The sequence below is a fragment of the Sycon ciliatum genome, chromosome 8, assembly GCF_964019385.1.
Source record: "Sycon ciliatum chromosome 8, ocSycCili1.1, whole genome shotgun sequence".
NCBI lineage: Eukaryota > Metazoa > Porifera > Calcarea > Leucosolenida > Sycettidae > Sycon > Sycon ciliatum.
The window spans coordinates 18,701,909-18,716,830 of record NC_088650.1 but is presented as its reverse complement, the minus strand read 5'-3'; the positions used below and the strand labels follow the sequence as shown (position 1 = coordinate 18,716,830).

Sequence of the window (14,922 nt, the reverse complement as noted above, 5' to 3'; positions counted from 1 at the left end):
TTGTTGTTAGTTGTTGTTGGTTGTTGTTGTCGGTTGTTGTTGGTTGTTGTCGGTTGTTGTCCGTTGTTGTTGGTTGTTGTTGGTTGTTGTTGGCTGTTGTTGGTTGTTGTTGTTTGTTGTTGTCGGTTGTTGGTTGTTGTTGTTTGTTGTTGTTGTTGGTTGTAGTTGGTTGTTGTCAGTTGTAGTTGGTTGTTGGATGTTGTTGTCGGTTGTTGTCGGTTGTTGTCAGTTGTTGTTGGTTGTTGTTGGTTGTTGTTGGCTGTTGTTGGTTGTTGTTGGTTGTTTTTGGTTGTTGTTGTTTGTTGTTGTCGGTTGTTGGTTGTTGTTGTTTGTTATTGTTGGTTGTTGTCAGTTTTTGTTGGTTGTTGGATGTTGTTGTCGGTTGTTGTCGGTTGTTGTCGGTTGTTGTTGTTGGTTGTTGTTGGCTGTTGTTGGTTGTTTTTGGTTGTTGTTGGTTGTTGTCGGTTGTTGTCGGTTGTTGTGTTTTAATCGTTATTTTGTTCATTATCCAGGAGGATGTTGCTATGATCCAGTACCATTTTTCGCATATATGAGACAAGTTTGTGTAAAGTTAGTGTGACGTGGGGTATGCTCATTGGATGTGAGGTGGTGAGAGTATGCTGATTGGCCGATAACAATTAGTGGAAGGGATAATGTAATGCGCTGCTTGTGCAGCGTAACCAAACACATGGTCTGTGGGAAACACCCTAGTAAAATAAATAAAATAATAATAACATGAATTGCCACCGGCACTTGAGAGACTCGAGCCCCGCCACCTTGTTCAAATCGGACTTGGTAGCTTCATACTGGAACTTAATCTTCTTCTTTTTGAGGTATGACCGTACAAAACGCGCTTGGATTTTTTTCATGTTTATTTTATTATTATTATTTTTTTTTCATTGCAACTTTTTTAGCAGATAGCAACTTTTTTAGCAGACTCCTGAAACAACGGTGAATCTGGAACGAATAAATGGTCCATGTCAAAGGCATGACGAGTCTCGAAGTCTTCACATTCATGATGGAACCTTGTCATGATTGACGCATTCCTTGATGGTGCGCACATGAAATCACCCTGGCTCATCTTTTCCAATTCCATTCTTTTCACATCCTGCAACCCATACCCTACTAGTATCAATGGGGATGCTAGAATCAGAAGAGGCAAGGCAGCACTCTTCCGTGGATGTATTACTCGACACAACACCACCCATACTTGTTTTCTAGAAGTTTTGACTATAATGATATATTGCAGTAGGAAGTAGTATACAGTCAAATAGGATAGGATAAGAATGAATGATCAACTGTCTGATAAAGAATGCAGTTCATTAAAGACTTATTGGAAGGTCTCTACCAGCTGATCGTCATGTCGGACGGCGACACTGCATAATGATATGAAGCTCTCAGTTAGCTGTTTCAGTTCCGTGGTAGAAAGTGTCATGTGTGCGTCCAGAGAACGATGAAAACATCTGGGGTCCACGTTGATGCAGACGATTGGAGCAACAGCAAGACGTACCTTCAACGCTTGCTCGTCAATGTCGAGGGAGACTGCCCCGGGGTAGATGAAAACATCTTGTTCCACATCCAGTTCGAAACAGCTGGTCGGGACTAGTTTGCTTTCACCGTTGATGTACACCCGACATTGACCGTAGGACGAACGTGATGGGTAGAAGTTGGTCTTGATCTTCTCCACACGTCCTCTTCGGAGAGTGTCACGGAGCGATGGACAAGTCTTGATCAAGTTCGTAATGATGAACTCAGTGGACTCATTCAGTTCGATGTAAACCTGTCCTTGAGCATCTTTGCGAGCTGTTGCCGTACTACCACAGGCTGGTAGAGCTCCTGAAGGGAAGTACATCTTATAACCAGGCTTGTAGAAGGATCTACCTGATGATTTGTAGGACAGTTGCATGTCCTCCTGAAACCCATCTACCACAATCTCTTTGTGGAGCTTGGTAGGAGCAGGTGACACATAGCGACGCTTAGCCGGTACTGCCTTCGAAGAGAGCACAACTTGAGGAGGGTCAGCAGGAAGAGCGGAATTCTTCCTCACCCGCCGCTCGTATAGGTTATCCATCTTCCAGGAAGCGAAGGGAGAACAACTCATCAGCACTGTATTCGATGAACGAATGACTCGACTACAGGACAACCACCCGTATTTATACAAGGCAGAGACGGAGGCGGGTTGACGTGATAAAATATGTGTCAGCTAGGTCAACCAATCACCATCAAGCCCACCAAAAACATTTGACCACTCAGCATTGAGCCCACCAAAAATATTTGACCAACCAGCATCAAACCCGCCAACAACATTTTGTCCAATCAGCGGCATGCCCACCAAAATCATATCTCATCTTAAAGATTCCTTACATGATACCGCCACTTTAGTGAACTGATACAGTATGGAAATAAGATCAGAGTCAAACGTGTGCAAGTTCTGAATCACGTGATCAAGTGAATAGGTTTCCCAACAATAGGCATCAATCAATGATGCCAAAAGAGATGTATCAGATGGAGATAAAATCAGCAAATTCGTACGCAACGTGGACAGTTGAGAAGAAGACACCATCCTGGTCGACTCCATGAGATGCAGTACATATAGGAGTGGAAATGCTGAGGAAGAGGTTTCATGATTCGACTGAACCTCAACCATGATACATTGCTACGAGGTAAGTAGGAACGCAGTTTACGTAGTACATCCACATTCGTATCGTATACTATGCAGGATAATGCTATAGCATAGTTTATACTCTTGTACAAACAGGATTTTTTCATCGCAAGTATCTGCTCCCGAAGAGGGTGTACGCAAAGCTGATCGGATAAGAGTTCAGTTTTCGAAAGAAAATGCAAAAGATGACGATTCACACCGCTTAACCGCTCATGTACCGCGTAAGGCTTCTTCATCAAACTACATCTCCTATGCACATCATCTTCAGGGAAGTAAATCACCGCCATGACAAGTCCACACGAAGAACACACGTATCTTCCTTCATGTAAAACATGATCAAGATGTTGACACTGTTTTTCCTCCCCGTATTGCTCTTTTTCTTCTTCTTCTTCATCCTTCTCATGAAGTCTCCTTTCACGTACATAAGCAGGTAAGATCTTAAATTCAGAATCCATCTTCACTCCTCACCAACATCCTCAATATGACACTATATCCAGCATGATATCTACTTTATATAACCAATCCTATCCAGGGCAATTATCAGGTAAAACCATTGGGGTAGATGACCTCATACCCTCTCCAACACGTCGGAGAGGGTATGAGGTCATCTACCCCAATTTTCTGGTATTTTTTGCAAAGGTATTGTTGTGTTCTTTGTTCTGAAAATCCAACACACACCAACCTCGAATCGGGTGAATTATCTCTGTTCTAAGAAATGATTTATTGCGGTGCTCTTTAAAGAGATATGATTGCATTGGATGTTTGCCGAACGTTTAGACAGTTGTAGATTCCATTTCAACTGTCATGCTGCAGATATCACTCTGCGCCTGTTGGCGGTAACCCTCGCTCAAGCTATTGTCTAGCTGTGTGGAGATATACGTAGCGCTGAGCTTGTGATCTGGTCCCGCCAAAATGCCATAGCGGAACAGCCTGTGCAGGTCCTGCGGAACGGCCATACCACGATTCAGGATGTCATGCGTCAAGGCGTACGAGTGTATGAGCAGAATGGCACGCTGTAGGTCTGGACATTCGCCCAGTGCAGTTCGGTACTCGCACCCGATGTTACGATTATTATCGCTGCGAAAGACCTCGCCGGCACGGTAAATTAGCCAGTGCTGGGCCATACCAATTAGTTCACTGTTAACGCCATGATTGTGCATCACCACGGCGCAATCACGAACCATCTTGACGTATTTAGTTCCTCTACCCAGCCACATTTCGAGGATCACTTGCAACGTGACGGATCTCAAGTCTCTGTGTTGGGACACAATATTAACACCGTCGTCGCCTGTGAAGCGAAGAGACATGCCGAAGTCGGTGATGCTGACTTGACCGTTGTAGCCGCTAACAAGGATATTGGCGGAATGCAGGTCGTTATGTACCCATCCCTTGCTGTGGATAAACGCTAGACCAGAGTAGACTTGTCTGGTGATCTCCGTGCGAACGTTGGCCGGAACGGGCTGGCGGCAACGCCCCAACCAGGACCACAAAGCACCATGGCATTTGTTCACAACTAGATGGGTTTCGGACGAGTGCGATGTCAACTCCACTACCAAATCTACTAGCTGAATGATGTTTGGGTGTCGTCCAATGCCATTCAGGATATCAAACTCGTGCAGCGTCCCTTCGTCTATTTTGCTGAACGACGTCTTGATGGCAACGGGATGATTCGTGCCTTCAGTGACCGCTTGGATGACCTTTCCGAAGGAACCCACTCCCAGACACATCTTCGGCAATTCCAGGTAGCGGATTGGGCCGGCCACACTCTGGAAAACCTTCCTGATTGGCGGTGCCGGCTTTGGAGGACTTCTCCGCGGAACGTGCTTGTTCTTGAACATGCTGCCTCTCTCCAAAAAAGACGAGTCGCAAGGTGACAGTGGAGTACGGCACGGGAACTCTCCAAGTGTTAGATCATTCGCTCCCTCCAGCTGCAAGTTCCAAGTCAGTCCTGCTCGCATCATACCTTCAGACTCGGTAGAATGGTAGTGGGGATTCCTGTAGGAGTACGACCATGAGTATACGATGCGTATACGAACTCAGACGGAGTAGGAGTTGCACGATTTGCCTCGTCAGCTGCTCCGACTCTTCCTCCTGTATCGCTTCATCTCCTACAGGTACAGTAAAGTGAACATTGTGCCACCTTCTCCCAACTACCTTCCGACCGAGAAATAATAATGTTCAGGACGTATTGAGGAACAAGTTGCAATAAACAAACAAACTATTACGGAAGCCTAAAATGAAGGAACAGCACATGTTAGGGACTCCAAAATCAATGTCTTTATCAATCTTCAGCAACTGTAAACAAAGATAAATACTCTGATAAAATCATAGTACTCTTGCATAATTATAATTATGTTGATAATTAGGAAATTAGAGGCCACATGCCACGTACTGCTCTTTTCTCTCCGAAACCCAACACTTGCAAGACCGATATGAAAGAAAGAAAAAATCATCAGTCACACCACCAAAGGAGCAGCAAAAGAGCAGTACGTGGCATGTGACCTCTAATTTCCTAAAACTGAAATTCTCCGTGAAGTCCAAATTTGAAATTGCAATATGTTGATAATAATAATAATTATTGTGAAAAGAAGAAGGACAAAATGTTACGAGTTATGACTAACTGTCCACCAACGTCACCAGAATGATCTTATACAGTCAGCGAGTGCGACAAAATGGCACAAAACTGACAAGGAGTACTGAGACATTCGGCGACCAGACACCTAGCTCCAACACTTCTCCAAGGCGCAAACCAACAACCTTCCAACTTGGAAGGCTCAGGTTCGGAAAGGTCCAAGAGGGGAAGGAAAGCGCAACGAAGAAGAGCACGAGCTAAGCATCACGGCAACAAAGAATGCCGAAAGTTACTGGATGATGACGAAACTAGTAAGACTATTGGACATACCGGCCTTACTACAACTCGACGACGCAAAGCAACAGACCACTCAACTTGGGAGGCTCAAGTTTATGTAATAAACGTAGAAAGGGGAAGCTAAGCGAAGGCGAATTCCCCTCTTGGACCTTTCCGAACCTGAGCCTTCCAAGTTGGAAGGTTGTTGGTTCGCGCCTTGGAGAAGTGTTGGAGCTAGGTGTCAGGTCACCGAATGTCTCAGTACTCCTTGTCAGTTTTGTGCCATTTTGTCGCACTGGTTGGTTGATTTTATTTGGATTCGCGAGACCAAACGAGCAGGAGTGCTCAATAACAGGGTAGCGAATGGTTGAGTTGTGCTATGTGACAATGTAGTGTGTGCGTGGGGGGGGGGGGGAGCTGCGGAGGCCCAATACAATGTAAGGGGATGGGAGGAGAGAAGGCCAGCGGAGAGTCAAATTCAGAAGAGGGAGGAGAGAATAGCTGAAGTACACGGTTACTGTGCGAATTCAAATAAACCAAACAAACTGCAAAACAAGTACACAGCTCACGAGAATAAAGAGGACTGGAGCACAGAGCACTCGATGACTGTATAAGATCATTCTGGTTACGTTGGTGGACAGTTAGTCATAACTCGTAACATTTTGTCCTCCTTCGTTTCACAATAATTTAATTGGCTCACCATCCGAGTTACAATAATAATAATAATATTCGCGGGATCTGCGTCGGCATCGCTTTAATGTTCAGAAACACACGAACTAGCCTTCGCATCCACATGCCACCACTATGCCTGTTAACCTTAGTGGCGAAATCAGACCTCACAAGTGAGTCAGGGGAGAGGAGGTTAGTCTCTCAACCAATCGGGCGTGTAACGGCCCATAACCCTGTAAACTGCTTCTTTTCGACTCTCTCGTACACACCACAACAACAACAACAACAATAGAACTGCAGGGTTGCAGCAACAGCTGCTCCCCTGCATTTCTTGTTTACTTCGTTGCTCTCATCCAACAAGAAATGAGGCATATCCTTGTTATTCTCACTCCGAGCTGTGAGTACCCAGTTGACCGTGGGTGTCGGCGCAGTTCAACACGCGTAAAAAGTCTTTTTTACACGCTTCCTGCTACCAGCGCGGGTCTTGAACTCGGGACCTCATGATTCGCAGGCAGGCCTGCAAACCAATCGGCCATATGTGTTGATAATAATCGAATTATTCTTATCAAAGTTTAATACTGTTAATTAGGGCTGCAACGATCATTCAATAACTCCTAACGATCAACCAGTATCATTAACGATCGATATATTGGTTTTATCGATTCTTGTTGGCTCAATCAAACACCAATTGATAAAGAAATTTTATGATGCCTTTGCTACGCTAGAAATTTGTGGCACCGCACCTGTTGACATCTGTAGATAACTGGCTGGTTTTATCAGCATGAACTACTCAAGTAGAGAATTTCATGGTGTTTCTAGAGCGACGAATCTTGTCATTACCCTCTGGCAACTGCTCTTATCTCCAACTTCTCCCACAAATAAACCAAAAAGACAATTTTTTCTCTCCCAATCTCTTTCAAAGCCACAAGTAAATTTTACTGCCCCTGAAAGTCTTGAAAGTACATGATTGCACTCGTATTCCACTATCTGTAGGAGTGCAAGGGCTAGAATACTGTCACTGATATGCATGCATAAAAAATCGTTAGTACTCGTTTTGAACACTAACGATTATCGATCGGACTCTTAACAATCGATATGCGAGTTATCGGTATAATTGTTTCAGCCCTACTGCTAATACTGCATATTTCCTCTGGAAAGCACTAATGCGTACAAGCCATAGCGGTTATCAGCCGGAGGAAGAGCAAGAGACAGAGTAACCTGCGAGCGGGTGATTGACGCTGTGTGTGTGGCATTGACTTTAGTCACAAAACAGTCTGTTAACGAAGAGTATTATCTATTTCTCTTTCTTCCTCTCTCTCTCTATATCTATTCTATCTATCTATCTATCTATCTATCTATCTATCTACATGTACATGTGTCTACTCAATCTGCGGACAGAACTGTTTAGTCCTTTGTGGACTCGTCAGCGCAGCACAGAGGAAATGAGGCCGAACCTGATGGCAATGTACATGTGTCTATATTCTCGCCTGCACACATCGGTGGAGCTGAAGTAGGGCCTACTACTGGGCATCGAACACCTGAGACTATAGATTACAGTCGAAGTGGTTTTTTCAAGCACTGCTCTATTGTTCTCTAGCAGGCAGCAGCTCAAAGGTCTCTATGGTGATCACTATGGTGATCTCTATGGTAATCACCATGATGCGGCGGCTCTTGCTATGGATACGGCCACTCCAGTGTGGTTTGGAATAAACAGTCCGCCACATTTGCAGTAGCGGCAGCGCCTATTGAATAGTAATAATTATGTTCAATGGTGCTTGTGCTGCGCCTGCGTACTGTACAAGTACAAAGTTTCTTTTAGAATTAATTTTCGCTGTATTCGTCAGGGGGCATGAAATAACTAAAGTTTGTACCAAACTAAAGTTATTTTTCCTGAACGTTCGGGGTGCCAGACCTCGACGAAAAACGAAATGTAGTACGTAACGAACCTGCTGGTGGAGTGATCTAACGGAAGATTTCGTGAACGAAAATTTGTACCTACATGTACATGTACATGTATACAGAATTTGTTCCTTACTGCTATAAGCTCTGAAATCTTGAGATGCTATTCACATGTACATGTACATGATAGCCTCTAGAACAGCTAGTTCTTCAGTTCCCTCTTTTTCTGCACGACTGCCTTGTTTGTAAGTTCTCACCTCTTTTCTGCACCATTGCCTTATGCTCTATTTATGTGCACCATTTCCTTCAGGAACGCTGTATTTTGTTCTCGCATCCTTTCTCGACATTTGCCTTCCGAAACGCTTTTATCTGTAACCGTCAGGGAAATGTCGCATAACAACTAAACTATCGTAATTCGACATCATCATTATTAATTTTTCTCACATCTTTCTCATACATATTCATATCGCAGATTTCTCGTTTTGGTAGGAATCGGATAATCCTCTCTCCGGTGAGAAGGCAGTATTTCCTGTCCCCTGAGCGAAATGAAAATAATGCGGAAACTGTTAATTCATTATTTATTTTATGGTGGTTGTTCTTCAAGTTAGTTAGTTGTCTTTGCTTTGCCTTTTTCGTGGTTGTACAATGGGAAATGAAACTGGTTGAGTCACTAAAAAAAGAGATCACTATGACTACCGAACAACGCTCTGTTTCCAGGGTGACAAACACCTACATGTACATGTAGCTTGTGACGCGTAAGTCACACTCACAGGCGCAAGGCAGCAGTGCAACTGGACATCAGGATTCTACCCAGCGCTGGGTGTGCGCCACTAACTTACACACTGCTGCCTGCTGCTCGTGAGATGTTTGTTCCGCTGAAAACGGAGTACTACTGTCATTTCCTATGTCCTAGTCAGGGAGCCATCGAACACGGCTCCCTGGTTCTAGTCTAGCTTAAGTCAAGTTTCTGCAAGGAAGTGCAACGGCGTGCTCTAGGTGCACGCATTTCATTAGACTAGGCCCTACTCTTAGGCGGTTGTTCAAGTTCGTGGGAACTCGCCATATCGGATTGGCCGCGCAACACTCTTTACTTGCACAGGACGACGCTCTGTGCAGTGGATGAACTGACAGGTAAGAAGGCTCCGCTCAGTTATCTACATGTTTATGTACGTTGTACCATGGTTGGTAGCTCGGCCTATTTAGCTCATAGCTGTACTGATGAGGCCTTTATGGCCGAAACAGCTTGCTTTCTATAGCATTGGGTACATGTACATATAATTTGAACAGAAGGATGCACTGCCGCGGTCAGTTATCTATCGTATAAGACCCCAGTACGTTTTCAGTGCTAGGGAGGGATTCGCACAGGGCTAGTTATATACTTGTTGTTTGTTTTAAAGCATGAAATAAGGTGGAGGACACCGTGCTCGGAAACAGTGACCTTTCTACAACCATACACACGGTTGGTAGAGCCGTGTTTCCGAACAAGGTGTCCTCCACCTTGTTTCATGCTGTCAAACCATTAACATGTGTGAACTAAAATAAGATTTATCTAATTCTAGTTATGTAGTACAGTAGTGCATGAAGTAATGTTTCTCTGTAAAAAAGGATCTTTCTCTTTTGTACAAGTCATGTATTAAATGTATGCTGGCGCATATGCAGACACACAAGCACTCACCACCATTCGGTCACACGGTGTGTACCATGTTGGTACGGGACGTTGTACGGTATACGCTATGCAACCGGACCAAGAGCAGCGTGTGATCGAATGGAACCCCCACTACACTACTTGTAGTACACGACTCTACGGGATGGGTATGCATGTACTCAGTATGGTGATACGGAACGCGCATGTACACAACATATACGGGATATCGAAATCACTCAGGATCTGCAAAGAGGAATCAAGAGTCTTCTGTCCGAAAAGAATTGAATTTTTCTGCCAACCAAAAGACCTTCATCATGAGTTCATGATCACTATTGACGTGGACCTTGACATAAGAAAAGAGTTTTGTGTTCTAATCATTCGCCATGCCACTGTCAATTGTATCCTGTTTGCCCGTAAAAGAGGTCTTATCGGCACTGGAAAAAAAAAAGAAAAAAAGAGAGTGTAAAGATTATCCGAGCATCCAGGGTAAATCATGATTCAAGACAGCAAAAAGAAGGAGAAAAACAGTCCGCGAACTGCGCACATACATTGTAGGCTTGTCTGGATAAGCGGGCAATACACTGTAGGCTTATACATGTGCCATGTCGTGAGACGCAGACATTCTAAGGTAACACTGCAACATGAGAAATCATCAGTCTACACTGTACTATATGGGTAACATTTTAGAAAGATTGATGTGGAAATGACGGATTGGACTACGTGTTGGACTACGTATACAAGAACGACACACATGCAATGACTAAAGAATAAAATGTGATCTAAAGAAAGGCAGCAACTGAAAGTGGCCATTAAACTAAGGGCTTATGCTTTATTTGTAGCTGTGACCGCCAATCTCAGTATAATAGAGCTTTGGCTAGTAGCTGCTAAATTTGCATGAACCGTAGGATTCTCCTCGAATTTAGGTACTGCGGAATACTTGAACTATCTGCGGCGTTTGCGTCCAAAGTCTGGCGTTTCTCCATCTTTATCTCCTGATTCCCCTGACTCGCCGGACGCGGACGCGGACGCTGATGCCGACTCTGGAGCTGGAGAAAACGAAAAAAGAGATTCAGAAGGCAGAACAGCTTCGAGACGTGATGAAGCTAAAGGTCTAGTCGTTTAATACCTGTACCACAGCAGTCATTATTGTGCTAACAACTTCGTCCCAGACAAGAATCTAATCATGGCAAGAGAAACGGACAGAAAGACAAATTCTAACCTCACCGCCACCATCATGAGTACTCAAGAACACTCTTAATCTTCTGATTCCCTGCAGCGTATATTATGCTTCCCTCTAATATCAAGAAAACGAATTGGTCCCTTTTGCAAAAACAAATGATCCCCTACTTGTGATCTGCAGTAAAAATTCGTTGAAGTCAGACGGTGTGGAGCGAAAGTGACTTCAGAGCCCTGCGAAGCGTTAACAAACCAAATGCAGAAGAAAGTCCATATATAGCGCGGCAATAAGCTCTTACACTCCTCGCTTTCTTCACTGATTGAATCCGACTCCGACGACACTGACTCCGATGACACTGACTCCGACGACACTGACTCTGACGATTCAGGAGACTCAGGAGATTCAGGGGACTCGGGCGATTCTGAGGACTCGGAAGACTCGGAAGATTCGGAAGACTCAGAAGACTCGGATTCCGACTTGGATTTGGATTTCTTTGACTTGGATTTAGATTTGGGCTCGGAGGACTCTGACTCGGAGTCTGAGTCGGAATCAGAGCGAGATCTGGCAACGCGATGATCTGAGAACAAGGTCAACATTGCTCTCTTCTCTAGAGATGTTGCGGAGCGCTTTGAAGGAGCTGCAGAGAACACACAGTAATCGCAGCACAGCACCAAACAAGGGAAAGGGAATGATGGGCTTATGAGATACAGAAATGCTAAGGAAGCGAGAGAGAGATAGAGACAGAAAGACAAGTAGACAGAGAAACAGAAACACAGAGACACAGATACAGTCATAATGGAGACGAAGAGACGCATAGATTGAGCTCCTTGGGGAGGAATGGAGCCAGGAAGGGCGTCAGATAGAAAAGGAGGGATAGAAACAGAAAAAAACGAATACACGAAGGGAGGGTGGGAGTGTGTAAACGGCAGAGGTAGGTAATTCCTGAATAGAGAGGAATAATGTAGGTTTATGCATGCACAGTGCAGGGATTTCCCTAGCGTTTGAAGAGATTCGCATGTCACTTATCACAACCATGGTGCAGAGAGAACGTCTAGTGTTGTTTTATTATATATTTTTTAAGAGAACACAAACCTACAAATCATGTTGAAAGACAAAAAGTACATTGGACTGGGTACGTGCTATCCACAATGCCAGTTAATAGCTGTGCTGATGAAATACATGGACTCTGCCGACCATGGGTCTGGGCGTCACAGTGCCATGTATGCATCGGTCTATACGTGTGAGGTCTAGCATGACCATTAGCCTATCGTCAAAAAGTAGTAGAACTACGATTTAGCGGGCTTTAGAATTCTAGTAAGGCCTTTGCGGGCTAAGTAGCTGATTAGTCGTTTCCTAGCTGACAACACAGATCTCGTTCTAAAGTCTAAAGGGGAAGGTGTGGTTATGTGGTTAGAAGCAGGGAGTCGGGCTTACAATTATGACTCCATGGTTAGAAGATTTTTGATCAACACTGAACAGGGCTAGGCATAATTTGTTGGTTTGTGCGCGCGCGTGTGTCTGTGTGTATGTGTGTGTGTGTGTGTGTGTGTGTGTGTGTGTGTGTGTGTGTGTGTGTGCTGTTGTGTAATCAACCGAGCTAGTGGAACTTTTCATCAAGCCAACTCTGATTTAGCCACCCACGCTAGTAGCCAGTATGCATCAGTGTCAGTCATCAAGTACAGTGTTTGTGTGCGTGTGTCACTGTGTGTGTGTGTGTGTGTGTGTGTGTGTGTGTGCGTGTGTGTGCGCGCGTGAACTCGAGCACAGATGAGCTCACCTGCTTCCAATGTAATGGACATCATCACGACGGTCAGACCCAGGAGAAAGCATAGGGAGAGTGACGATGCCATTGTAGATAGGCTTCTGTGGACTCTGAACACACAGAGGGCATGGTACGGCAGAGTTTTAAAAAAAAAGCAAGTACAAAATTAGTCTTTCTAAAAACCTGTGTATATGGTGGAAGAGACGCTGCTAACATCATCACTGTGTATGATGATAGGGTATCTGTTTAAAATATTATAAGATCGTTCGAACTGTTAGGTCGGAACGATGATTCTGTTGGAATAATTTTGGGGAGCTGGTAACTCAAATGTGGAGAATAGAGTAAAGAAATCTGATAGGAGCCTCTGAGTGGACTCCAAGGTACTTCGGAGAATGGTAGCTCTGGTCAAAGCTATAAATTCGGTGCATGGAATGTCCTATGGAAGGACCAATTCCCAAAGCCTAAACTTTAAGGTAAAGCGACATAATTATTAAGCTTGGTTTTACTTCGCAAATCCAAACGGGAATTTCTTCCCAGTGACATCTGCAGGCAGAGCATGTGACACTAGGTCTGTGAATAATCAAAACTCGAACATGGTCAGTGACTGGAACCAAGCCTGCGTTGAAACGCACCAGAATAGTCAAGTTGTATCTACTGGCAACGACCCATACATGTACATGTACATGTACACTCAGTTTGAAGGGTTGGTTCATCTCCCGAAACGTATACACATTTTTAAAGGCGACAGTAAATAACCTCACCTCACTCAGTAGTCTTGATCTGCTTTACAAAGAGAGAGAAAATGTTCCGCTGCTATCGTGGTGGCTTTCATCGGCTTCTGTGGTGCTTTTTGCTCTTCCGTTTGTTTTATACCGCTGAGAGACATGCTGAGTAAGGGATGTGTGTCGTTAGTCCGCGTATGATTTGCTACCATTATGTCATATTCTTCGCTGGTTGTCATTAGGACTGCGTGTGACCACGTTACTCCAGCGTGCTGTGTGTGGAGCTACAGTGCGGTTGCAGTGCTGCAGCACTCAGCGCGCGGGGTCATTATTGTTAAAATTGAATTTGAGGATTTGGATTTGGAACTATGTAACCTGTTTGACTAATAGTGAGTTGGCAGTGATTTGGCCAAGCAGCCTTTGCAGTATGGCAGCGTGGGAGTGGCTTGCACTTCCTTGAAAGCGACAAAAACCTGGGTATGCCATGCAGAGATGTCAGCTGCGCTCCGTTGCCACGCCACCTGGTCTACCAGACTATGCTGAGCTCGGTGTATAGATCCTCAGCGGTCTGGTGGCGTAATCTAACACTCTACATTTGGGCATATAAGTGCCTGGCTGGGTCCTAATCCAGGAAGCGTCGTGGTGTGTGAGGTTGAGAACCCCAGGCGACAACTGCCCTCTCATATACAGGACTCCCATACTACGATGAAGTGCAAACACTCAACAGTCAGCACTCAAGGCGTGTACGATAATAGTGTCATTCATGTACATGTACATTTATAAGGGATTCTCATTTCCCCCTGCTCAACGCCTGACAAAGGACAGCAAATGGTTCATACAAAGGATTGTGTTGGTCTACCAGTTGCCACTCTATGAACTGCGCACATGTACATGTACATGTATGCAGTATAATTATGGAAGCCTTGTTTGGTAGATCGGTTGATAGCATTCTGAAGTCAGCAGTGCTGCATTCAACACAGTGCATCTTCCGCCCGGTAAGATGCTGTCAACCGATCAACATTGTACACTGCACCTCAATATCATCAATCATGTGGACGGAACATGCATATTAGAACTCAATTTTAGATTAACGCATCGACACGCTGTCTGTTAGCCAGCTACAGTGATCTCCAAGAGCAATACGAACATTTCCACATGTTACCACTTTATTACCGGTACTAGTAGTGTACGCTTCTATGCAACAAGTAGCTCAAACCCTGACTGAATTATGTTGCTGATTAGTCGCCGGTTGCCCTATATGACTTGTCTCAAGTGGACTCTTGACTTGGACCCACGTGACGTGGACCCATGCAGTGTTGAGGTCATGCTCGTTCAGGACTTGGCGTTCCTTTGTAAACAAAGTGATGGCATTTGGTATACATGTACAGGACTGTAGTTTGGAAAACACACAATAGAAACCGTAAGTCCAGAGAGATGCTAGTATCGGGTAATCTCGTCACGCACTTTTTGCTCGCACACAAGTAGGGTTGACGTAAGGGGCAGCTAGACCAGGGCGTGGTAATGTCGGCAGTGCGAGT

The 14,922-nt window shown here is 44.7% G+C and overlaps 2 protein-coding genes across 2 annotated transcripts; both read right to left on the bottom strand.

Moving 5' to 3' along the window:
* Window positions 1–3,435: 3,435 nt before the first annotated feature.
* LOC135823606 (uncharacterized) lies at window positions 3,436–4,620 on the bottom strand. The gene has a single exon (XM_065336452.1). It carries the CDS (start codon window positions 4,618–4,620, stop codon window positions 3,436–3,438), a length of 1,185 nt encoding a protein of 394 aa, XP_065192524.1.
* Window positions 4,621–9,967: 5,347 nt separating this feature from the next.
* LOC135824003 (osteocalcin 2-like) lies at window positions 9,968–13,527 on the bottom strand. Its single transcript, XM_065336894.1, has 4 exons — window positions 13,424–13,527; window positions 12,678–12,772; window positions 11,199–11,537; window positions 9,968–10,769 (listed from the first exon to the last, which is right to left on the bottom strand). The coding sequence occupies exons 2-4, from the start codon at window positions 12,748–12,750 to the stop codon at window positions 10,666–10,668; spliced, it is 516 nt and encodes a 171-aa protein (XP_065192966.1). The 5' UTR covers window positions 12,751–12,772; window positions 13,424–13,527; the 3' UTR covers window positions 9,968–10,665.
* Between the last annotated feature and the right edge of the window lie 1,395 nt (window positions 13,528–14,922).

Coding starts and splice junctions, on each gene's coding strand:
- LOC135823606 (XM_065336452.1), bottom strand. CDS start 4,620: ATGCGAGCAGGACTGACTTGGAACTTGCAGCTGGAGGGAGCGAATGAT.
- LOC135824003 (XM_065336894.1), bottom strand. CDS start 12,750: ATGGCATCGTCACTCTCCCTATGCTTTCTCCTGGGTCTGACCGTCGTG. Junction 11,538..12,677: donor GTCCATTACATTGGAAGCAG/GTGAGCTCATCT, acceptor TGTTCTCTGCAG/CTCCTTCAAAGCGCTCCGCA. Junction 10,770..11,198: donor CAGTGAAGAAAGCGAGGAGT/GTAAGAGCTTAT, acceptor CGTTTTCTCCAG/CTCCAGAGTCGGCATCAGCG.